Here is a 26831-nt window from a genome sequence, read left to right as displayed (position 1 = left end):
GCACCATTGGTTGGGTGGTTGTAAACTTCAGCGACTTCATTTTATTTTTACATTGTGACAACAGTTGAGTTATATTTCTGGGCCGTGGCAAATGTCAGGTGTGACAGAAGGCGTGGGAATGGCCTGAAATGATTGAGAAAGAGGCTCAATACGATGGAAGTTGAGAACTCGGGGATTGTGAGGCTTTTTTATGTATACATAACATATATATATATATATATATATATATATATATATATATATATATATATATATACATATATATATATGTGAGGATAAAGCGGTTCAGAAAAATGAATGAATTAATTAATTTAAAAAAAACAGCAAGTGTGTTCTTAACAGTCTTACTGTAAATTTCCTTAAAGGAAAATCCATAGCACCCACTTCACAGAACTACCTACTTGCAATGAAGCAGCCTTAATGTGCAGCCTTGAGTGAAGCAATCAGTGAAGTGAAAAAATGCTTCCAGATAAATTTAGCAAAACGTTTTCATACTCGACAGATTTAAACATTTTGATCGGTTGGTGGCACAATGTGTGAGTGGCTAGCATGTATGCCTCACAGTTCTGTGAACAAGGGCTCAATTCCTGGCTCTGGGCTTCCTGTGTGGAGTTTAATTGTGTTGCCTGTGACTGAGTGGGTTTTCTTTGGGTCGTATGGTTTCCTCCCACTTCGCAAATAAATACAAGGTAGTCTGATTAAGCAAATGATTTAGGGTGTTTTGAGCGTCCTGCCCATATTTAGCGGCTTAGGAGACAAACGAATGAATTTTTATTTTGTCCAGATTTTGTGTGGGTCTTCAAAGGTTACTTTTTTAATGCTCGTTGACAAGGTTCTACCATAGAATTACTGTTTAAAAATCAGTGATTGTACAAGTGTAATTATTATAATTACTTACTGTAAGACTTTCACAGTTTTTGTTCTTGTCTTGGAGCTCATGCTTGAATATTGTATTTACATACTGTCAGACAAAATGCAGATATTCATTTATGAAGTCTGGCAAAGGCGGAACGGAAACAGGACTATCTTTAACCTGTCTGTGTTATACTGCCAGCCAGACCCGCATGTTTTTTGGCACTCAAGGAACTTGAAAGGCGAGTACTGAGTCATAAATACTTCTGTTTTTAAACTCCTTGTGCTGATGATGCTCCTGGAGAGAGGCTGCAAAATCTGATTGAGTAAAAAATAAAACTAGGAAAAAGAAATCTATTGTTGATGGTGGATAGTTTATATCAATTTGTATTGTCTTGTTATAAAATGAAATTTCTCTATACAATGAAACTAAAGTACTCTATAGTGTCACTCGTTACTGTCCTGAGATTTTCCCATTTCAAAAGTTGATTGTCAGCCCGTAAAAGATGTTATTATTTTAATTCAGTATTTATGTCTTCCACAGTCAGAATATAAAATATTGTCTCTCAATAATAGTAATACGAATTTTAAAAGAAACTAAAAGATTCAAGTGGGCGGCCCGGCGGATGAGTGGTTTGCACATTGGCCTCATAGCTCTGGGGTCCTGGGTTTAAATCCAGGTTGGTCCACCTGTGTGGAGTTTGCATGTTCTCCCCTGCGTGGGTTTCCTCCGGGTACTCTGGTTTCCTCCCACATTCCAAAAAAACATGCATGGTAGGCTGATTGGACATTCTAAATAGCCTCTAGGTATGGTTGTGAGTGTGCAAGGTTGTCCGTCTCCTTGTGTCCTGCGATCGGCTAGCCACCGATTCAGGGTGTCCCCCTCCTGTGGCTGGGATAGGCTCCAGCACCCCCTGCAACCCTAATGAGGATAAAGCACTTCAGAAAATGAGATGAGATGAGACAGATGAATACTTAAAAAAAGCGAGTTAAAATATTTTTAAAACTAATTCTATTTAGTAGATGTTAATTTAATAACATTTTTAAGGAAGCATGGCTCCTTGAGTCACTTATGGTGTAGTGTTGCATTTGCCTGACTTTAAATCCTACTGAGTTGTCTGTCTCTGTGTGCCTTACGACTGACTGTTTAACAGTTTAAATTGTAGTCAGCCTTTTACCCAAAGTCAGTTGGTATAAGCTCCAGCACCCTGGAACACTGGCAAGGATAAGCAGTGTTGAAAATGGATGGATAAAGCTAATATACTAGCTAGCCTTACATATTGTAATGATTGTATTAGCATCTGGCACAAAAGGGTCTGTTACTATTGTGCTCATATACAGAGCTGCATGCACTTTTTACAACAGCTCCTACTAGTAAAGCAGTGGCGGGCCGTGCATTTCACACTTGGGCCTTCAGTAGTGCTGTGTGTGAATCAATCCAACCCTCAATAAGTATGTTATGGCTATAAAACCTTTAATGCAGCTACAGCTGCGACACATATAAAAAAGAATCAATAATAACCTAAAAAATTGAAATATTTTTTAGGAAAATAGTCATATTTTACTCACCAAAAATTATTTTTATTTATACACAAAAAGCATCCTCATTTCTTTTCTCAAGACGATTTCAATTACTGTGTGGTACAGATTACACATGGGTTTCAGGTCCATCAAGAAGTTCTTTTCTATCGCCATTAAAGTTAATGCTGACAGTCGAGTCTGTCCTGTTGTATTTCCGGCATAAGTTGTGATTCTGTTTCGGGCTGAAAATGTCCGTTCGACAGAAGCAGTGGACACGGTGGTCACTGTCAAACCCACTAATGTGTACAGCCGCCCCATGCTCTCACTCAGATTTTTCTGCTGAAAGAAGTCAAGGAGATCAGTGGGAGATTTTCCTGTAAAATCATCCGTGGCATGCATTACATTCAGTTCTGTTCTTAGCCGACCGATGCAGATCGAAAAGTGTACCGTGGCAGTGCGTTAAGACATGAATTTGCCAGATGCCTTTGTTATATCGGTCCAAACAATTGTACACAAGATATCATTTTTTACCTCTATATGTATTTAGATTTTTAATTTATCATTTTGGTGCAAGGAGATCTAATTAATCAGAATGTGGAGACAGAAGGAGTGACTGAATTGTGTATAAAACAATTACGGTGTAGAAGCAGAAAACGGAGAATTTGAAAATTATTCATGTAGCAACACGGTTTGTCAACACATTTTCTTTCTTAATGTATTGTGCAGTCCTCAAAATGCAAATTAATGTATTATGCAGTACATTCCAAAAATTACTAATTAAAACTAGATGCATAAGTAAAAATAATAATAAAAAAATGTTTTAGAACTTATTTAAATTCTCCCCCAAAAGAGCAACATTCTCCTCCAAGCCTATCTCATCAAGTATCAGGTCCTCCAGCTGAGGCAGTGGGCTTCAGTCAAGATCCATCGTCATAGCCAGTGTAGACAGACACGTACCCATAGTGGGTGTGTGTTTGTCTACGTGTGTGTAGGAGGGGGTGGGGAAGTGTGGTTGAAGGTGTCAGAAGGCAGCCCGGTTTAAATTTAACTGGCTGCTATCTGCATGGCAGGTCCTCCTCTCCCTCTTACTCCCACACACGGCCAGGCAGCATCACCCTCCCTCAGACTCAGCCTAAAATTGTTGTAACACAGTAACATCTTCAACCAGCCTGAATACCTGGACTGTAGCAGAAAACCGACTTTTACACTGAGCAGCCAGTGTGAATCCAACACTGAGGATAACCAAGTCATCGCTGCTGACAGGCTGAAGACACGACTAGCAACTCTGCAGCATCACAGCGGCACAGTGTGCGGTCGGTCGCTTAGCTACGTGAGGTAAGGCGTGTGAGTGTGTGCAATAGGAATGCTAGGATTACTGTGCAGAATCCTTGAGTAGCTGGATTGCCACATATTACAGATGAAGAACAAAAGACAGAATTTTGGAAAGTCTTTTTTCTTCAATGTGCTAGGATTTTACTGGGTCCAAACTTACATCTGCACAGGAATTAAATCAGTACCTTTTGACCAGCAATACTGATGGTAGTCATTCAGCAAGCCAAAGTTAGAATGAGTCATGCAAAACTGTCATAGTGGGCTGCACCCAAATAAATTTCACAAAGGTGTTTCTTTTTTTATTTTCCCAGCACCACCATCACTGGCTTGAGGGATAAGAGATGAGGGTGACAAATTAGTTTGCAGTTGAAAGGATAACAGCCAGTCAATAGTTCTTGCAACAACAACAAAAAAACAAATTCTTCAGGTATACAAGATTGGCATCTAGTCCTAACTAATAATTATATTAAAATGATCATTAGAAAATAATTGATTTTGAGTTTGATTTATTTAATAAAGGGACAGTACATATTAATGAACATATATGTATGCATATTCATGTTAATATGTTATATATGTAAATATGTACGATTATAGCCAAAGACTAATTTCCATCTTTAGTCCCTTATACAGGTACACAACCTAGCCTCCAAACACAACCCCCCCCCCCCCCCCCCCCCCAAACAAATGACATATAATGGGTTATTCTCTGTCTTTTTGTCAGAAGGTACACAATATATTACAATTTGGTCTGTTGAAAATGAGTTTGAGGCCTTGGAGCTTTGGGGGATTTGGCATTAAAATGAAAATAATGACCATCTCACAGTTCTTAGATCAAGGATGCCCGCGTGGGGTTTCTCTGGGTACTCAGGTAGGACTAGGTATGACTTTGGGTGTGAATGGTTGTTTGACTCATTGTGTCCTGCAATCGGTTGGTAACCAATTCAGGGTGCACCCCGCCTGCTGCCTCCAGTTAGCTGGGATAGGCTCTAGCACTCCTGCAAGAGTTTTATATAAAGGCTGGAAGATCATATATGTGAAGAAGGCAGATTTTTTATTGTTCTTGTGAAACATTATTCCTTTGATTATATTGCTTTCAATTCACTCCCTTTAATCCTGGTAATCCCAACCAAAACTAATCAAAAATAATAAAATACTATTGGGTGCTCATCAACCAAGTGTCTGAGCAAAACATTAGGGCTAGTAATACACGGTGTTGACTAGTGAGAACCTCACACAAACACAAAGATTGAGAAATCATGTTGTCTACAAGCACAAAGATTGAAGTCTTTTATGAGATTAAAAAAAAGTATTCTAATCCCTAGTGGAGAAAAGAGCACCTTGCTGCTCAGTGACACTTTGGGGATAGTAGGGCACAGATTGTCAAAGTACGTTGAGCTCCTCGACTTTGAGGATGGATTACGAGGGTTGGTTAAGAGGTTTTTTGTTGGATTTATCACTGGCTCATATGGTCAGAATGTTGCACTTCAGAATGCTGCTGATGCTTCCAAAATGACATGGAAACAAAAGCATGGAGGTATATATCAGTATGAATTCCAAATGTTTTCAAATCACTCCTTACAGTTTGGGTATTAATTAAATAAACCAGCTAAATCAGTATTTCTACTGTAATTTTTACATTTCTTTTTTTACACATGCATCTGTGCATCAGGTAATTAGGCCCAGAGAGGGTGAAAGCATTTGCCACATCTAGTAATAGCCTACCACTTAATTAGTATGATTTAACCTACCAAGGGATATGGCTTATTATATTTTACAACTTTACTGTATCGGTGAATGAATAAAAATTAATTTGGATTCGCCAAGATGAACAATGGTTCTGTCATTCTATCCTGCAGTACAGTGTGGGCACTGCTAACTTTATTGGACATATTTGGACTGTTCGGACTGCGGGTCAAGCTTGGCGCACGGCTAATGTTGGACAACACTGGAGTTTCTGCTCGAGTATAAATAGTGTTCTTTTCCCAGAGCTCTGAGTGGCAGCTATTCTGTGAGTGAAACCAGATCCAGGGAGCCCTAAGAACACATTGCGTGCCATGCGCCCCATGTTGCACACTTTGATTTGCACTGGTCAACCTTGCCACCACCTCATTGCCTTTGTACACTAGACCACAAATAATTCAAGAAGCAGCACAAATCCAAATAATCTCATTTTCTGAACCGCGTTATCCTCATTAAGGTTGCGTGGGTAGCTGGAGGCTATCCCATCTGATTCCAGGCCAGAGGCAGGGGACACCCTGAATTGGTGGCCAGCCGATCGCAGGACACAAGGAGACGGACAACCATGCACACGCACACCCACACCCATACCTAGGGGCAATTTAGAGTGTCCAATCAGCCTACTATGCATGTTTTTGGAATGTGGGAGGAAACCGGAGTACCCGGCTGAAACCCACGCAGGCCCGGGGAGAACAAACTCCGAACAGGTGGACGTGACCTGGATTTGAACCCGGGACTCCAGAGCACTCGCGCCACCGGGCCGCAAAGTCCAAATAATAATAATAATAAAAAATAATCTTGTCTTGGTGGACAGAGAAACCTGTTCTCTTTTGATCAAACAATTTAATTTCATACAGTAATGTTAATATCTTTGTTTTGTTTTTTGGTGGCGCTACTGTGATTCATTTTTGATGAGATTTTGAGTCTCGGTGTGTGTCCCCTTTTTATGATGAAAGGGACCGAATGAAGCTAGCAGACAATTAACTAGATGATTGAAAAAGTGTGAAGTTAATCTACCAAGTAATATGGATATATTATTATTACTTTTGCACCTATTCAGCTCCAACATTAAGAAAACTAATAATTACTGTTGAAATTCCATAACAAGTGTTGATGCATCCATCAGAATTTTAATTACTAAGTTTCGTCATTATAAATAAGAGCAGTTGGGTCTGCAAGTTATTTTCCGGCATTAATTAAACAATTTATAATTACAAGGACATTATCTGAGGAATTCTACATCCACAATGTTTAGACAAAAGTATATAGATATGTTGTTTTAAAATCTGCATTCACTTGGTTCTATGCCCTTATATGCACTCAATATTTCTCCAGTAATATTTATTCACTCTGTACAGTGCTACTGCAGTTATTGCTTCCTGCAGGTTTACAATTCAAGAAAACACAAGGATGTTGAGATTATTATAATAAAATAAATTGCAATCCTTTTTTAAAAATTTATTTTTCCATATGCCACCATGGCAAATGACCTACCACTTACTCTTTTGCCTTCATTCTGTTTAAGTATGTGTGCTTGGTGTTTGTTCGGTTATCATCAGTTTGAACTTAGATTCCACCCCAGGCTGGTTGATGTGGGGACTTTCCATGACGCGGCGCAAATTGTAAAGGTGGCACACATATCACTTCGCTCTGCTGAGTAGCCTTGCTGATGGTGTATTTATATAAAATCCTTGCAGAGATCCACATACACTATCTGGTCGCTATTTCTGCAGTCTATTACGCAGTCTATTCCGAGCAGGGATGCAACTTCGCCTGTGAAATTCCTAACATGATTAGATCAAGTCACAATTTCTTTTTTTTGGGGGGGGGGGGGGCTGTTTGTGTAAATATTCACCTAGTAGGACCATGCCATGAACACTCCTCTTTTTAAGCTGGCCTTGTTGCCTTGTACTGTGTTCTATGTCCCTATGGAGACGCCCCTGTTAGAGACCAAAGCTTTGTGTGTCTGTTACCGCTTCCATAGCAAAGTGAACTGTGAGTTAATTTGGAACATTATTACATTATTTGGTACCTCTCCTTTTTTCTTTCATTTTTAACTTATTCAATTCATTATACTTATTATAATCTTACAAGCAGAAAACAACTCTTATCTGTTATATTTTTTGATGTACACCACACACAAGAGGACGCATACAGTGAATGACAGGGATCTGCTGATACTGATTTTTCAAACTTCCGATCTGCTTTGTGTATTGTGTTCTTCTGATTCTGATTTGACACCGATCCAGCAAATATATTTTAAGACCAGAAAAATAATACAAAAAAATGTGATCATTTAATGACAAATCATATTTTTTTTCATTAAAGTTAGGTCTGCTGGTGCCTCCTCAAGAAGTGCTATGTTTACAAATATTATATTATAATACTGTTATCAATCATTTCTGAAGAGAATTAGTTCCACTTAGTGGACATGTTTTCCTAGTGGTTCAATATAGAGCAGCTGAAAAGCTCTATGGTACTGATACACGTGATACGGATCCAATCTTGTTGCCAAATCCGATACCAATACTATTTATTGCATCCGTACATCACTAGCGAATGATGGAAGCCAGAATGTTACATTTTGGGGATGATTGTAGGCCTGTATATCGTGAAAATAGATCCATCGTTTCAACTACGCAGCAATTAAAAAAACATCTCGACAATTACAACCCAAACTAAAGGAATATTCATCCTTTCGTCAGAGCCTTTCGCAGCTAACTATAAGCAGGGGGTGGAGTACACCCTGAATTGGTTTCCACCTAACCCAGCACACATTTGGGAAAACAAGCATTCATACTAACAATCACATATACGGAAAATTTACGGTGTTCAATCGGCCTACAATGAGGAAGCCAGAGTAACCGGAGTGAACCCTCACAGGCATGGGGAGAGAGCATCCAAACTCCACACCACAAGCCTGGGATTGAATCCTTGATCTGTGAACTTTGAGGCCGATGTGCTAACCAACCTCCACCATAACGGCCACAAAAACATAAAAATACAGTATATAAAAGAAGTCTTTTCTTATTTGGCTTTTCTCATTAGCGGTCACCATTTTGCATATGGGCTTGGTTTGATTGATTCATTCATTCATTTTCCGAACCGCTTACCCACCCCCCAAAAAAGTCGTGGGGGGTGCTGGAACTCATCCAAGCTAACTATGGGCACCAGGCGGGGGACACTCTGAATCGCTGGCCAATCGCAGAGTACTATGAGACAAACAACCATTCACACTCACATTCATATCTAGGTGCAATTTAGCATGCTCAATCAGCCTACCTTGCATGTTTTTGGGATGTGGGAGGAAATTGGAGTACCTGGAGAAAACCCACGCAAGCCCAGGCAGAACATACCCTCAACCCCAGAACTGTGAGGCTGAAGTGCTAACCACCATCCCTCCCTTGGTTTGAGTATCGTAAGGAACTTTCCTCTTTTCTTATTTATGCAAAACTCAAGATCCATTTTATGGATCCATCACTAATTTTATTATATGCTGCTGTTGTATAATGACAATAAAGGCTTTTGATTTGATATATAAAGGGTCAAGATTACAGGACCATAGTTTGGTCTTCTTGCAGTTAGGCAAGGGGCAATGCGGCTTTGATTTAGTTTACAGTGCTGGTTAAGCTCAAATCTTTCAGATCACTGTTTTGAATTGGTATTGATCAACAGCGTATAGTTTTGTAGCTAACCAGCCAGACAGTTTCCTCAAGAGCCATCTTCATCCCAAACCAAGTAATCGTGTTTACTTTCATTAATTGATTCTTGGAGAGTAATCTTCCCCGTAAAGTGTCGCTAAGCCGTGGGGAAAACTGTTCACAGTTCAGACTTTTCAAGAGCATGGCATGTGGCTCTAGGATGGCGTGACCTTGTAATCCTTATCATGCCCACTATTGTGTCACACAGAGGCAATTTCAGCAGACGAGGTGACAGCTTGGTGGCCGTGTTGTAAACCCATGTCTTTCCTAATCTGATGTCAGACCTCAATTGGGGGTTAAAGTCTGTGCACGTTAATCTCCACAATACAGTCCTTATGGCCCCTGTACCTGCATGTCGGCTGACTTTTGGCAACAGCGAATACTTGGCAAGTAGTGTAGTTATTGATGGGTGAGGTGACTCTCTTTTGCAAATCGACACTGTATGAATCTTTTTGACCAAATATGCAGAAAATAATTCAACACTAACCCGAAATATTTTTGAGGCAGGCATGCGTCATTCAATTGGGCACAGCCTCTTCAGGGTTAAATTTAAAATGGTGCTTGGTTAAGGTGCTTACACTCATCATCAGTTCATCATCTTACATTATTGGTTTCACAGGCTTCCTGGCTTTCTGAGGGAAAACTATTTTGAGGTCAGCAGCTAAAATGAGTTTGACAACAACAAATAAAAAAAAAATGCATTCTACTCATCTTAGTGTTGATGTGGAAACAAAGAGCTTCAATTTTCACAATAAAAAAACAAACAAGTTTTTTATTGATTCATTCATTTTTGTTACCGCGTATGCTCACAAAGGTCATGGGGAGTGCTGGAGCCTTTCCCAGGGGACAAGGAGACAGATCACAATTCACCATCAGACTCACTCCTAGGGACAATTCAGAGTGTTAAACCAGCCTATGCTGCATGTTTTTGGGAGGTGGGAGAAAACTCATGCAAGCCCAGGGGAACATGCAAACTCCACACAGGAAGGTCCGGACCTGAGATCGAACCCTTCGATCTCAGAACTCTGAGGCAGACGCGCTAACCACTCCTTCACTTGGCCGCCATATACAATTTTTATTTTAAGATCATTTTTTAAAGCAACCTCTTTAAGAATCTGCAGAAAATTCACAGGACACTCCACAATATTCGTACAGTATGAATACAAATAAGAAATAAAAGTAGCACATGTTAAAAAACCTTATTTGAAAAGAATGACTGTTCAATGCTGGAAAGATGGATCATGTCTCACCTTTTGAATTCATTTGTTGTTTTGTTCATTTTCTGAACCGCTTGTCCTCACAAGGGCCGCAGAGAATGGTGGAGTCAATCCCAGCCAACTACGGGAACCCTGAATCGTAGGGCAGGGCACAAGGAGACGGACAACCATTCTACACTTAGCTTATAAGAGTATTACTTTCCCTCTAATTGAAGCGAATGTGGGGATGGATATAATGATGAGAACTCAATTGAGGTACAAAAAAAATTCACTCCCTGTTTACTAATTCAGTGTCAAACCAGCCTAGCCTGCATTTTTTTGGGATAGTACCCAGAGAAAACCCACACTGGCCTAGAGAGAACATGCAAATCGAGAGAACATGATTCTCAATGAACCCATTTACTTTGATTTGCTTTGTACTTTGTGCTTTTGCTTAGTTGTTCTGTCTAATCACCCTCTTGCTACTGCCACAATGAAATTTCCCGAATACGGGATGAATAAAGTTATCCAATCCAATCCAATCCAATCCAAACTCCACATAGTAAGAACGGACCTGGGATCGAACCCTCGACCCCTAAACTGGGAGACCGATGGGTAACCACTCGTCCCGCCGGGCCAAAAACTCATTCTTCTTCTGTACCGCATATTCTCGTAAGGATTGTGGGGTTTGCATGAGCCTCTCCCAGCTGTCTTTGGGCGGAAGGCAGACTACAACCTAGACTGGTCGCCAGCCAGCCGTAGGTCTCACAGAGAGACACAGACAACCAGCTCACAATCACACCGCCCCTGAGTGGGAAACGAACCTAGACTGCTTGCACTAAAGTCAGTCACCATTGACTGTTCCTCTTAATTCAGCTTCAAAATATAATAACATACAGTATCCAAATAAATCCAGTAAATGAGTGGTGCCTGAATTGTACATCACCACAGCTGAGTAAATGGAATTGCTGACACAAGGTGTTTCCTAGCTCGATATGAGAGAAGCAAGATCTTAACATTACCAGGCAAACTGAACCCAGTCACCCCTCACTGAAATTACTACGACCCAGCAGCACTTGTGGCTTGTCTTTCTCGTAATCACCTGTTCCAAAACAGACCTGGTTACAGTGCGACAGTATGTGTCCTGCAGCTTGCGCCAAGAGAGGAAAGATGATATGGCATAATAAATGCAATTGTGTTGGAACATGCGCAAAGGCCCAAACGGGATTTTCAGTTCTAAACTTAGTGAGTATAGTCCCATGGCACGAGAATGCGGTTCACTTGTTGCGCGTCATGTTCCGTTCATTGACGTTTTACCTCACGCAAAATGACTGCACAGTTAAAATTAAGTTTTTATGGTGGAACTTCTGAGGCTTGGGTTTTCAGCAACACTAACATTGGTACCAGAAATGCTGAAAAGGGACAACTGTTGACGGTAACAGAATATCAAGCTTTTATATTTAATGTACTTGAATCAGGAGAGGGACATGGCCAATGTTATGTTTGTGTGTTTGTTTTAAATCACTTAAACACTGACACAATTGCTGCCCTGCGGCTGAGTGGTTAGTGTGTTGGCCTCACATTTCTGGGGTCCTGGTTTCAAGTCCAAGTCGGTCCACCTGTGTGGAGTTTGCATGTTATACCTGTGGTGGTTTCCTCCAGGTACCCCGGTTTTCTCCCACATTTCAAAGACATGCATGCTAGGGTAGGCTGGTCACAAACTCTAAATTGGTCGTAGGTATGGTTGTCTGTCTCCTCGAGCCCTGTGATCGGCTGGCCACCAATTCAGCCTTGTGCCTGAAATTCAGCTGGGATGAGCTCCAGCACTCACTGCGACCCTTGTGAGGATAAAGCTGTTCAGAAAATGAATGAATTCATTTTAATTTAATGAATATACTATTATTACTGTTATTACTGTTATTACCACGTGTATTGTATTCTATCGTACAACTGTGTTGATAGTCAGAAGCCATTAGATCGGCCATGAATAGCATGTGCATCGAAAGCACGGCACCCTTAAAGAGTATGGGAAGAAGCCTGCTTATTGGTGAGCGGGAAAATGAGTCAGCGGTGTTACCACTGGTATTTAGTAAACTGAGAACACATCTCTTGTGGGATTACACATGCAATCGAGTAAATAAGAGGTGAGGAAAAGTTGAATATATGACCCACCCCAAATGAGTGCTTAAGCAGCTCCATGTCCAAGCACAAAGTTTATTTATACAAGCCTTAATTACAACTGCCTCTAAAGCTCAGAGTTCACAAGGCGTTCTCTTATCTAAATCCAAAATAGGTTGTGTTTAAATAGTTTTACACTAAATGAGACCCAAATGTATTAAATTTTCGTACCACTAGAGAGTGCTGTAAGTCAAGTCAATTTTTTTAAATCTTTATTACAAATCTTTATCATAATCACAAAAAAATATCAGACTGGTTTAAGAATAAGTAGTTTAAGATAAATGCATTAAAGGCCATATAACGCACAGTGGGGGACCAGGGTTCAAATCCAGCTCGGTCCACCTGTGTGCAGTTTGCATGTGGTTTTTCTCCGGGTACTCCAGTTTCCTCCCACATTCCAAAGACATGCATGGTAGACTGATTGGACACTCTAAATTGCCACTAGGTGTTAGTGTGAGGGTGAATGGTTGTTTGTCTCCTTGTGCCCTGCTGGCCACCAATGCAGGTGTCCCCACCTCTGGCTGAAGTCAGCTGGGATAGGCTCCAGCACCCCTCGCGGCCTTAGTGAGGATAAAGCGGTTCAGAAAATGAGATGAGATGAAAACTTGCAATATAGAAGGGTGTTCAAATACTTATTGAAATCACTGCACATAGTATTTTTTTTACATGCATGGACTTGCATACTTTTCATCGAAATGGATTCTCCCATCCAGACAGATGAAATGCTCACCACGTGTAAGATGAGAAATAAGGTGGGAAAACAGCCAAGGCAAGATTCACTGACAGCTGCGGCTGGCTTCAAATCATGGAAAGAGACAATATTACTGAAGTCAGCTGCACCATTATCACTCAATCATATCAACAGTCACGGCTCACTTATAGAATATTTTTTTTAGAAAGCAGCACATCGCAGATTCTTTGATCAGAGACACATCTATTTGCATAGACAGTATGTTTCCACTCATGTCTATCCATCTTTTGCAACCCACCAAATCCCCCCAAAATCCTGAGCATTATCCCCTACACACAGTGATTCTGAAGTTCCATATATGGCGTTAAAGTACACAAGTGTATCAAAATGAGATTTTTAGTATTTCACTTGCTAGTTGGCAAGGCTCCCATACTGGCAGGAAGCATCTCGGTAGGTTTTATGTCATCTCATGGAACCCTAAACCCAGCTTGCCACCTGTTGCTACGACAACCATCTGTCCTGTTTGTAAACACCCCACTCCTTTTTTGGCTCAATGATTAAAACCTCGGAAGGAAATCATGCTATTATGAGGTTGATGTTCTTACTGAGCTGATAGCTGAAGTTAAAAAAAAAAGTTTAGTTCCTGTGGGCATTTTTCAAGCATGACAATAATTAGCAAAACCCTGCATCCAAGGTACAGAAATCGAGATGCATTAGGAAATTACCAACATATACTATTTGTGTATTTCAAACAAGAAGACCACACATTTACCTGTGGTCTGAGTGGTTATTTCAGAGCCCACGTTGTTTATTGTAGACAGACAAATACGGATTTTAATCCTTCATAGCAAAAGGTCACTCACTCCATCTGTTGGTCTCATTGCTTGCATTTGAACTATAGGTTTGCTTGCCCTCAATCGCGTCAGAGTGTGATGTCAGGCTCCAAGAATGTACTTAGTAATGTGTGTGTGTGTGCGTGCACGTGTTTGCAAGAGGTTTATTTTCTTTGCGGAACACCTGCTTCCTCACCTTTCAACCCAGTGACTTTAATGAGCAAATAAAAGTGAAGGGTTCCTTTTTTTAACATTCTGAAACACAAAGTAGTTGTCAAGTGTTGATTGTAAAGAGTTAAATCTTTGGGGCTCACCACATCCGATTTTTCGACCTGCTAGCCCATCATGGAAACTATAGTGGTCACTGGAAAGAAAATTCCCAAACTGCAAACTGTTTCCAGTGACCATTGGAAACAGATACTGTTATGAAAGCCAAAAAAAGGGTGAAACTAGGCTAAGCTTCCTGTGCCACATTTTTTCTGCCTATTCATCATTTCAGACAGCAAATTATCACTAGCATCATAGGTACAACTTTTATCATATGCACAACAGCAGAAAGAATCATGTTTAAACAATGGAAAAAAGCACACAGAATTGAACTTTTCTGATTTGAAATAGTAGAGGAAAACCTAAATACAACCCAGAAGTTGTAGCTTCACATAGTGCCAGCATTTTTTCAATGCTGGCACTATTTTAGGCAATCAAATGCAAATATGTATCCCTGATTTCCTGCTCCTCCTCTCATTAGTATTCCCATTATCAAGTGCACCTGGGCTTGAGTCATTTCATCTGTATGTTTGTGGGTATAATTGTCGTCACAAAAAAAGCTATTCTCGTCAGCATTTTTTATAATCTTCATTCTGAGAAGGCTAAAAAAAAATGACCGCAATACTTTGAATAACTTTTACATACTTGTAAAACATTTCATCTATTAAAACTACCTTGCTTTTGTATTTGCATGGTTATAGAGGCATAGATAATTAGGAATCTGTAAATCCCCCATACCCCTAAACACGTAGCCGGACGTTTGGTCGCCGGACGTTTGGTCGCCCGGAAGGTTATTGATAATTACCATTTAAAATTGTTGCTCAAATTCCCTAAATACAAACTGTGAATCATTAATTTGTCATACTTAATGCCCTATTAATTATTAGGCTAAAGAAAAGCTCCAAATTTCTCGTACTTTTATGTGACCAATATTGTGTTTTGTTGGATAACTTGTTAAGACCCTGACTGACGTCCCTTCCTAAGGGGACAACTCATGTAAATACACACTCTTATACACTCACACGTCCGCTCAGTGAAACAGCTCAGGGCTTTGATTGATGCGTAGACCGTGTTGTTTTGTACTCGGACGTTTGGTCGCCGGACGTTTGGGTCCGGGCGACCAAACGTCCGGGCAACCAAACGTCCGGCGACCAAACGTCCGGCGACCAAACGTCCGGTCACGCCTAAACACACAGACACACACACTAAAAGAAATCAAACAACAAATTCAATGGGCTAGAGACAGTCACATTTTAGAAGACTATTTGCCCCTGGCATAGAAATCCCCAAACGTGCATTTTTACAGCAAAAGAGGGAACCATTCATTTTATGTATCATGAATCGACTTCCTTGTCCCCTGTGTGACCTTTTTAACTTTTAACTATGTGATGTATTTCTGATCCCACTCGCAGTTTTGGCAGTTACGTGATACTTGCACATGCCGAGCTGCTGTACATGTCTGTGACCTTCGGCTCTGTTGCGCTAACCCGTGCGTTTGGCTGGCAGCTACGTGTTCTGACTGAGTAGATGTGGAGTCTGTAGCGGACTGCGGGGAATTACCTCAGCTCACAATCATGTGACATCTCACCTCCGCTTTGTACAATGTAATCAGCCAGCCGCCATTGCTCTCACTCAAAGACCATATGAGTGCCTCACATAAAGGTTGTGTCACTGACAAGGCACTAATATGCTACTATGTAATTGTCTGGCAAGTTCACGCTGTTATGAGATTTGATTTAGTACAAAGATGAGTAGAATAGAAATATTTTCCGTTCATTTAAGATAAGTATCTCTTTCTCAGGCAATTCACATGATACATTACCTACTATTACTTTTCTAATCCCTCGGAGTCTGAACTCTGAGTAAATTGGCAATAAAAAATGATGTAATGCTTCTGGCATCCATGAGATGTTTGGTTCATGATATAAAAATAAATGTTATAAATTGCGTGGTTAGAGTTCATTTGCTTGTTCTAGCCATTTATCAGAGTTAAGTTCATCATAATCAGCGAATGCCTGAGCGTGTCTGTCATACAGTGTACATCAGAGCTTGCCAGACGGTGATTCTTTGAAGACTAAAATCATCTTTTGCTGCAGTTACTCATTTTCCCATACACACTCAGGCGGCCAAAGAACATCGACATAGTCATGAGCTGAAAAAAAGGGTACCGTATTTTCACGACTATAAGGCGCAATAAAAAGTATTCAATTTTCTCCAAAATAGACAGGGCGCCTTATAATGCGGAGCGCCGTGTGTAAGCTTTAAAGCCTGACTGAGAACACTTCTTGCCGACACGCTTCTTATATAGAGAGAAGGTGGACGCTAAAGGCACGCCCCTACAAGGTACCCGTATATAGTGTGGGCATGTGTTTATTGCAAAATAATTTCGGTTTGGTTTCTAAGGCCCCCCCGATGCAGCGGTGAAAAACCAAGTCACGAAAATGAACTCTGAGCTTGCCGTCATTCCCGGAGGCTTAACTAAAGTGCTGGGCTAGTTACGCTAGCTACTATTTGCGAATGGATTGTGGCCGCCTGGACGAACGTGTCTGCTTGCACGGTTGTTAAAGGCACTAACAACAGATGCTTGAAAACCACTGAACATTGCCATCAATACAGCTTTACTAAGGGTGGCAGGCAGCGCCGGGCTAGTTACGCTAGCTACGCTGGACATTGGCATCAACAGAGCTTTACGAAGGGTGGCAGGCCGCGCCGGGCTAGTTACGCTAGCTACGCTGGACATCGGCATCAACACAGCTTTACGATGGGTGGCAGGCAGCGCCGGGCTAGTTACGCTAGCTACTATTTGCGAATGGATTGTGGCCGCCTGGACGAACGTATAAAACTCAGCATTTTTGGACAACTGTTCAATTCGGACACAGAAAATTAGGACTTTGATGGATTTGTGGGTGATGATGACGTGAGTACATTGTAAAATGGCTAAATAAAGTACAACCGAACTCAGTTTTGCTTCCGATGCCTTTTTAAAAACGTGTTTTTAGCGTGTCCGTATGTTTAAGCTGGTGTATGTTTTGCCATGCCTGCCTGCGTCTTTAAAAGCGGTGCGTCCTGTGTGTCTGTCAAATACAGAAATAGCACTCGTTACTGACACTGCGCCTTTAAATGCGATGCACCATATAGTTGTGAAACTACGGTACATTCATTGGCTTAAAAGATGGCTGGCAGCAGCTTTCAGGATGGTGGTTTAAATATATTCTGAATGAAGTTTCCAAGTTGTTAGATATTTGTTCATTTATGTCCTGAATTGATGACAGTGTTTTGCTGCGAGGCTAAGAATAGTTTGGAAGGCTGTGACAGCTAGACAGCAAATCCAAAACCAATACGCAGAAGAATATGGCAGCCAAGAGGAGACAAACTATTCACAGTCTAGATTATTTTTTTGCTTTCTTCCGAGCCCTATGATTTAATCATATCCCAGCTCTTTAGATAGAGGAAAATGTCCTTTTTGTCTGTAGAGCATCCTTAAATAAATGTTGTTAGAACCTAACCTACCTAAAATACACAAATTTCTTGATTTTGCTCGCATTTCATGGTGGTTAAGTTTCATTGTTTTGCCAAAGCCACCAACTCTAGGTATATCAAATGTTTCAGTGTATTCACCTTTTTTTAGATATTCTAAAGCATGTACAACTCAATCTAACATCTCAATGGTGTGCTTTTAAGGAAGCAACATGCGCTCCCGAAGCAGCAGCCTGGAGGACGTCACTAAGGTCAAGTTGGCCAAAGAAGAGCCCTCTGGGCGGCCGGAACGGCGAAGTCGCCATCGGGAGCCCCCTGATGACACAGGCACCATCCAGCGAAACCACAAGACCAACAAGAGTTGCAACAATGGTACTGCAAAGGGGGTGCGTAGAGAGAAGACCAGAGACCTTTCACGTGAAGACCTGGTCTTTTTGCTGAGCTTGCTAGAGGGAGAGCTGCAGGTCAGGTGAAAAGAAAGGAAAGACACATATTCTCAGTCAAAACACATCTTCGTTCTGATCTCTGCAGGCTAGAGATGAGGTCATCACTGTGTTGAAGGCTGAAAAAATTGATCTGGCCCTCCTGGAAGCCAAATATGGCTTTGTCACGCCACCCAAAGTGCTGCAGGCTCTGCAGCGGGATTCCATACAGGGCAAGACTGATGGCTTACAGGAAGACATCTATGAACAGCCCATGGTGGAGGTAACAACAGTCCAGTAGAAAATTCCTGAAATATAGATACATATAGATAAATCAAAAGTGATATAAGAAACATATTTTGTTTGTAGTATATGAAACCATTAAAACCTGCCATTTAAGAAATAATGATGGAATTTCATTTGTTTAAATGATGTCCTTTAGATGACGTTTTTCTATTTTTATTCTTAAAATCTGCTGTTGAGATTCCTCAGCTGTCCGCTGCAACATTTAAGCTGCGATACTGTGAATGTCATACTAAATTCATCATGGTTACCAAAATGACGGTGTTTACTTACTGTCTGCCAATACGCACTTCAAAATTTCAGGGGGGTTTTGGTCACCTGTATATATGTATATCAGATCGATTTATGAAATATGATACCGTTGGAATGAAAGTTGCCAGAAGTATAACGATGTTAAGTACACATCTTTAAAAATGTTACTTAAGGTCTAGCAATAAAATATTTGTTCTGATCCATCTTCAAAACTCGTCAGCCTAACTATGTCTCCGTCACGCTATTGTCTTTTAGCTTGACAAGCTGGTGGAAAAGCAGAGGGAGACGTATCGCCGCATGCTGGAGCAACTGCTGATGGTGGAGCAGGCTCACAAGCAGGCCCTGCATAAAATGGCGGACGAAAAGCGCAACCATGGCGACTTTATGAAGAAGAGTGACGAGTTCACCAACCTGCTGGAGCAAGAGCGAGAGAGGTCAGTGCACAAGAATGCAGCACTGATGCCATCATCACAGTTTTCCCTAACCTCAAGGGAGGAAAAGCTAAATGTTATTTGAGGGCCACTGGCAATAACACGATGGGTCGAACCTGGCCCGCTCGCTTTGAGTTTAAGACGTTTTTGACAACGTTGGCAGAAACTTCCTGTTGATGGATTGTCTGTCATGTGTGATGAGCTCATCGCATGCCGGCTGATGCAGGAGCAGCAGGGGTGTGGGAGCCAGAGCAAAAACACCGTGCTAATCAGTAACAGATGTTTCTTAAAACATGACCTCAACTTAGAGATAAATGTTACATAGACAGAGACTTTCTTGCCTTTGTTCTTTTGGAGGGAACTCAAGGTGGGGAGCCAATTTAATTGCCATCTGCATTTAAAAAAAAATCACATTTGGCTTTAAGTTTGTATACTCCTAGTCATAGGGCACCGCCAAACTGCAAACTAAACGTTAAAACTGTGGTCGATTGAATTCAATGTTTGGGAATTTTGTCGTTCAGAAGTAACTAATCACAGATAAAAGCCTTAATGTCTCTAAGTTAAAGATGAGTTGTTTTCTTGAAAGAATGAATGCATTTATTGTCATTACAGAATTGTACAATGAGATTGAGGTGCTCTCGACATCCCATCTCATTTCATCTCATCTCATTTTCTGAACCGCTTTACCCTCATCAGGGTCACGGGGGGTGCTGGAGCCAATCCCAGCTGTCTCCGGGCCAGAGGCGGGGGATACTCTGAATCGGTGGCCATCCGATCGCAGGGCGCAAGGAGACGGACAACCTTGCACACTCATACCCATACCTAGAGTAAATTTAGAATGTCCAATCAGCCTACCATGCATGTTTTTGCAACGTGGGAGGAAACCGGAGTGCCCGGAGGAAACCTACGCAGGCCCAGGGAGAACATGCAAACTCAACACAGATGGTCCGACCTGGACTTGAACCCAGGACTCCAAAGCTGTGAGGCCAACGCCTAACCACCTGCCCCACCGGGCCGCCCTGTGCTCTCTACAGTGCAGATAAAATGAATAATAAGGTGCAAGGAGTAAAAAAACATTTTTTTTCAAATTATTCCCCAAAAGAGATGGAAAACTTGGTAGGCCACTAAGTGGCCCTGGTTTTCGCTTTAGCTACGCCCTTGCCAATGGGAACTGTGGACTGCGTCAAATAATTTTCAACACATTGGAATGTCAGAGACAGTTTATAAAGGCACTAAAGATTTTTTAAAATCAAATTGTGTACATAATTCCATAAAGTGTCTCATTTTAAAGGAATAGGACCTAATATTTAAGAACGCAACCCGGCAACACATGAATCCAGGTTCACACGACTGTGGTTCCTTTTGACCAATGCATCTAAACTTAAATACCAGGCTCGTGGCTTGTTTGCTTGTCATGTTCACTAATGCAGTGGATTAAATGAAGACGACCCAAGTGTAAAATTATAATGCCAGTGAAAATGAGTGATTACTGCCTTAAAACAAAAGAATAACAACCTGCTCTCTTGAAACTTTAATCTTTTTATTCGGGCTTCAATTGCTGCTATATACTGAAGTTGGATGAGGGCTCGAGCAATGAACGGACCATATATTACTACATATCCTGAAACTCGAGCCTATTCAAGCTGGTTTAGGTTGAGTGCCCTGTCGATGGTCCATCAGGCAATTGATGAATAGACAAACATTGTCAAGCACACTCACACTAAAAGGTCATTTTAGACACTCGGTGAACGTAAGGTTACGTTTTTGGAATGTGGTAGGAATTTAGAATACTTGTAGAAAATCACTCCAAGCACATGAATGCATTGAAAACATTCTATATGGCCTTAATTGAGATTCAAACCTACCAAACTTGTCCAGAATTTTGGACAACTTTAGTTTAAAAAAAGAAGAAGAAGAAAAAATGAAATCCAACACATAACTGGAAAAGATACTTCAGTAAAAGTCGGGCTGATCCCATTCAGGCCATGCTTTCAGACGGTTACCTGTAAATATTTAATTTGGCATTGAATTGCTGTGTAGTTTACTTGATGTTAAAGTGAATCCAAACAATCTCTAAAATAATGAAATGTTCTGCAGCTCCCTCTGGAACAATCTTTGCAATAAAAATACTTCTAATCTCAGAATAAAACAAAATATACATTGAGGGGAAGTATAACATGACACCTACAAACATGACACAGTCTACCTCTTATTTAGTACACAGGGCTTCCCATTTATCTTTTATTCCATCTGGCTGGCTTAACTGTGGTGGTGGAGATGACATCAATGGGTCTAGAACATTCTTGGGCGATGTTCTCATCATCACTAAGGCACTTATCCAGACTTGCCCTCCCCATTCAACCGTAACACAAATTTTATATTTAAAATGTGGTATGTTTCCTCAAAAACCATCAATGTTTCTGTTTGACCGAGCTTGCCACAGAGGAAAATTATTAACTCAGCAGCAGTTACTGTACAAGTAAACCCAACCAAAGAGGGAAAGTAGCTAATCAATTCACTGTCATTACTGTGACTAAACATTATCTCTATACAACTTGAAATTTGCTTCTTGTACACAGTGAAAAAAAGTGAATGTCCAGAAAGGTGTTTCATCTCACCGCCATATTGGATGTGCTTGGTCAATGTCACAGACATTGTAAAAGTAAAAATCAAGGCATGCTACAATGTTTAAAAAAATACATCCAGTTATATGTTAGTGCCTCAATACCATTGCTGAAACAACAGCTATTGGCCATAGGATTTGTTTCAACAATGGTCACATTGAAAATTTTCCATACATTTTTGCAAAAAACTAAAAGGAAAAACAAACTTAGTACCATTACAAGTGTGCTTATATTAAAAGTTCTTGGTATCAGGTTTGCTCCTGCATTTTGTCCGTAACGGTACTTAAACATATTTGAGGATGTTTTTGCAGTACTTTTTGCATCCCTGAAACCCATCGAATTTATTATGTGTTTAGACTGTGTACTAGCACATCAACAAATTCACAGTATTTGCTATTGTGTCCAAATAACAACATGTTTGAAGAAGTTGTCTGGCAGCAATTGCGTTTCATGCTTTAGCAGCAACTTTCAGCACTTACGGAACATTAAAATACCATCATAAATCATTAACAGCGTCTTTTCCTGAAGAAACGCACACCTGTATTTAACGCCTGGTGTATGCTATGCATTCCTGGTCTGCACCAGATTTCTGGGAGATGATGAGGGGAAATGAAGTTTTTGGGAAGTGGAAATGCTCTGTAAAAGACATTACCTTGTATGGGAAGAAAATTTTCCGAGTTGATGGTTACCGGTTACTGGCAGTCATGCTTTGTGAGAATGCCCTCATGCCGAGTCCAAGAATACCACGATTTTGACATGTGACTAAAAAAAACTAAACACACACATCGGGCTACTTCTCCAAATATGTCAGGAGCTTGTCTTTTGTTAAACTTGACTCTTGTCTTGCTGAAAAGGATGACCGATATGAGTGAGGATGTACAAAGAATGGAATGGAAAATAATACTATGACAAGAGGCATGACATTTCTTATTAATACCATCATGCAGGTCGTGGTCGTAGATTCATTCTTCATGTGAGTAAAGCGTAACATAAGCATAAAAGCATAAAATAGCTGCATTAGCCATGCCATGCAATTTATGTGACATTCTAGGGATCAACCTTCCTTAAAAAGCACAAAGAGCAAATTACTTAGAGCTTATGTGCTTTTAACACAAGCTTGACGGACATAATGGAATCTCTCAGGAGGTTGCATACTAACTTTTTGTGATGAGATCATGGTTTGGGATAAAAGGACCTTTAGAAAGTTCTACCTCAGATAGCTTTTCTTTATTCAAGATAAAGTTTGTAACAAAATATTTTGGTTACTACCTGCGCAAGGAAATGCACAACAAGAATTGGGGCGATTTATCATTTGTTTCCCCCAAACTTCAATATCTTATTCACACTGCTGTTAGTCAAAACAGCTGATTTTTTTTTTATTACAGAAGGCAGTTTATGCAATTGATTTATCAGACTTCAATCACAGGAACTTATTAACGTCAAAGAAACACTTTAGCATTAGCTTTGCAAAAAGGAAGAACTTTTTTTATTATAAATGGCTATAAAAGTTGTTCTTTATCATTATAAAGTACATTCCCTGGTAGGTTATTTGGTGTTTAAGCATATTCCATTTCGTTTTTTTTTTTCATTTATAACCTATAATCCTATTCAGAATGCTGTCATTTTTCTTATAGGAGTATAATTTTCCCTCTAATTGAAGCCAATGTGGGAATGGAGATAATGATGAGAATGCAATTGAGGTACAAAAAAAAATTACATTCCCTGTTTACAAATTCAGGAAATGCCAAGATACCCAAGAGAACAGAACTGAAGGAATTAGGTTTGACTTTTTATTTTGGTGGTTGACGGCTTAAAATAGGCTGCTGACAGGCTTTACTTCACCTGTTTTTCCCAAGGTTTAATGTTGCCGTCACATCAATTTGGGTTGTTTTGGAGGTGTGTTTGACAAGAACAAACATTGGTCTTTGTGATTTTTGCTTCAAATATGGAAACACACAGTAGCTGGGTTCGGAGGCCTTTGGGGTCGTGGTACGTTCCAACTTAATAGGCTTCAGGAGATATATCTGATTTCCGGGGCCTCTGTGCAGTGTAAAGGAGCGGAAGTATCAATGTCAGCAGCGTGGAGACAAGCCATGAGGCCCACATAAAGAACCAAGTGTACCATAACATGGTCTTTGTGTTACAATCCCTGATCTGGCGTTTGCAAGAACTCACACGCACACTGTGTTGGATCCGCCCTTTCAATGTCCCAGGAGAGTTGTTGTAAAGTTTAATCAGGAGCCCGGCATGTGCGGTTTGGATTAAGAGCAAAGGCTAGAGGCTAAATGCTGCGCCTCCATGTCGCTCTCTAATTTAATGTAAGTATAGCATGAGCTCATACTAGAAGAACACTCTTTTTCCAAACAAAGATGTCATCAGCTCACGTTTGAAGAAGCCATGTCTGACAGGCTACTTAATGCTTAAGATGGACTAACACAGAATCAGAATTAACTACTCTTCCCTCAATAAATGGACCTCATTTTGAGCCTAGTTAAACCCAAATTAAGTTAAATGTTCAGAGCAAATTCATGTCATAAAATAAAATGAAGGCTTACTGAGTAAGGTGGAATGGGGAAAAAAAGCTAGTGGACTGGCAGTAGATACTAGGCAATTGTTTGCTTGATCAGATGTGTACATATATACATTTTGTTGATTGTAGCTCTTAGCTCATTCACAACCACTGACAGTTATAAATATCAAAAGCATCTCAACCGGGAAGCCAGCTATTGCGTAATCATGTTTCACTGCCATTGACGTAAATGATGTAAAATCCACAACTGAGGTTGGCATAACACATATAACATTTTTTATCCTATTTAAATCCTCGATTTAACAAATAAGAAGAATTTTGTGAACATGGTTCTCAGACAAAAAACTTTTGTACACCTGATGTAGGGTCAAAACAACCATGTAAATTTTGACCGAATTCTGATCTAGAATAAATTCTTAAACACCCTGGTGGGGAAAAAAGAACTGACAAAGATTGTGATTGTATTTGATTAATCAATGACTGTATTGTTGGCTTTTAAGATTTGATATCATACCACAATTTCAATTTCCCCAAATGATTAGTATATACTTATTTTTGTGATTGCAAAACAAGTCATCACTCATTAAAGTTAAAATTGATGTCAGCCATCGGGAACACAGAGAGACAAACGACCATTCACACTCACAATCATCCAAATAACCACCAGGAATCGAGCCCACGCTTGCCCACACCATAGTCAGGCGAGTGAACCACTACCCCATCAAGCACTTATTAACTGTATTACAATTGATTTATATACACCAGTCCATTACATATGAGTTACATGTTCTAAATTTTGAGGCAATACAGTTATCCTTATAAACCACAATAAAGGTATTGTATAGCAGATCACAATTCAGTGTGCTCATTTTATGGGATCTTTTTTTAAAACTAATTTGTAATGGAACTTTAACCCATGTCTATTATTGGACCACACTGGCGTGGCAGCGGGACGCTCTTATTGGCATGTTCTATACCAGGGGTGGGCAAACCGGTCCTCAAGGACCGCTGTGGGTGCAGGATTTTGTTGAAACCGATCCAGCAAAGGCACTTTAACCAATGAGATTTCTACAGAAAACAAGAAGCACCTGACCGCAATTCACTGAATGCACTTGCAGGACACCAGATTGGTGAAAAGGTGGCCTCTTTATGGGCTGGAATGAAAACCCGCACCCACTGTGGCCCTTTGTGGAATAGTTTGCCCACCCCTGTTCTAGACGCAGCGGGTTCCACATTTTCGCTTACAGATTAGCGAGAGCCATACACACCCATCAAAAGAGCCATAAATGGCTCGCAAGCCATAGGTTCCCTTCTTCTGGCCTACAGCTAGTTCATTTGTTAAAGGAGAGGAAAAATATACTTGTAAAATAACAAGTAGGTAATGATATAACTACTTTTCAGAGAAAGGTAAATGTTCCATGACATCCTTATGCTATTTCTCACACACACGCAAGTAAAGGCAAGCAAGAACACCCTCTTCTTGTGAGTCTTTGCAATGCAAAGCGCCATATAAGGCCTTGTTGGTGATGTCATGGTCCACACCGCAGGGAGCGGGAGCATTATTGTTTGGTCTGGCTGTAGGAATGGTACTCAGAGAGCGAGGCGCACAATGTGCGGCAAAATAACTCATGGCAGTGACACCGGGAGAAGCTTTGCTGCAGGTAGGCTTGCTTAACTTTATCCAAACTCCAGAAACTTTGGCAGTTCTTTGCTGACTTGGAGACACACAAATAACACAATATTTGGTGAAGTTAAGAGCTGTATATTTTGTGGAAAAAATGATTTTTGAGGCTGTACTTATATCGATTTTGAATCAGTTTCTCTTATTGTTAAAATAATAAGCATTTAAAAACTTGGTTATTTAAAAAAAATCAATGGAACATATTTATGTACGAAAAATGTTTCTCGATATTTATAAATGCTAGAGATCAATTAAATTGTTTTGAGAAATTGCATACCTCGAAGTTTTAAAATAATTCAATACAGCATTTTGTCAAAATACCCTGAAGTAACAAAACAAATGAGAATGAAATTGAAGAGAGCAAACGTGTGGTATTTATACTTAAGATTTAAGATGATTTTACATTTGAAAATGCATGCACTAATCAAATGGTAATCCATGGATGTGTCATCCAACCAATGTAAAATAATGGACAAAAAAGTAGAACCATAAAAAATAAAAAAAACTTCCTAGGCTGATCCTACACAAAATAGAAAAGTTGTTTGGCAGCTATTTTCCTTAGTACATACAACTAAGCCTCATTTCATTTGTACTCTACAAAAAATGGTATGTTTGAATGAAAGTATCATTTTAATTCATATTTTGTTGTGATATATGTGGTATACCTTTTAAATACTAGCTTTAAACATTTTTTAAATGTATCCATGCATTTCTCAATACAAACATATTCAAGGTTTTCAAGTAACAGACAAAAATATTATACACATCAATGGAATCAGAGGTGTAAATTATTGAACACC

The 26831-nt window shown here is 40.2% G+C and overlaps 1 protein-coding gene across 3 annotated transcripts in view; it reads left to right on the top strand.

Annotated features, from left to right (window-relative positions):
* The first annotated feature begins 3438 nt into the window (after window positions 1-3438).
* The window catches only part of filip1l (filamin A interacting protein 1-like), a 29053-nt gene continuing 5660 nt past the window's right edge, over window positions 3439-26831 (top strand). Inside the window, exons 1-4 of one of the 3 annotated variants that reach the window (XM_077604165.1) lie at window positions 3439-3708; window positions 17993-18174; window positions 18320-18493; window positions 19021-19199. In XM_077604165.1, coding sequence (XP_077460291.1) covers window positions 18001-18174; window positions 18320-18493; window positions 19021-19199 — 527 coding nt within the window. In that variant the 5' untranslated portion in view covers window positions 3439-3708; window positions 17993-18000. Of the gene's footprint in view, window positions 3709-17992; window positions 18253-18319; window positions 18494-19020; window positions 19200-25900; window positions 26012-26831 lie in introns of those variants that run through there. The other 2 variants (XM_077604163.1, XM_077604166.1) reach the window with 2 other exon arrangements.

Source organism: Stigmatopora argus, chromosome 1 (genome assembly GCF_051989625.1).
Source record: "Stigmatopora argus isolate UIUO_Sarg chromosome 1, RoL_Sarg_1.0, whole genome shotgun sequence".
NCBI lineage: Eukaryota > Metazoa > Chordata > Actinopteri > Syngnathiformes > Syngnathidae > Stigmatopora > Stigmatopora argus.
The sequence above is the reverse complement of the archived record's forward strand: the minus strand, read 5'-3'. Positions and strand labels throughout refer to the sequence as shown.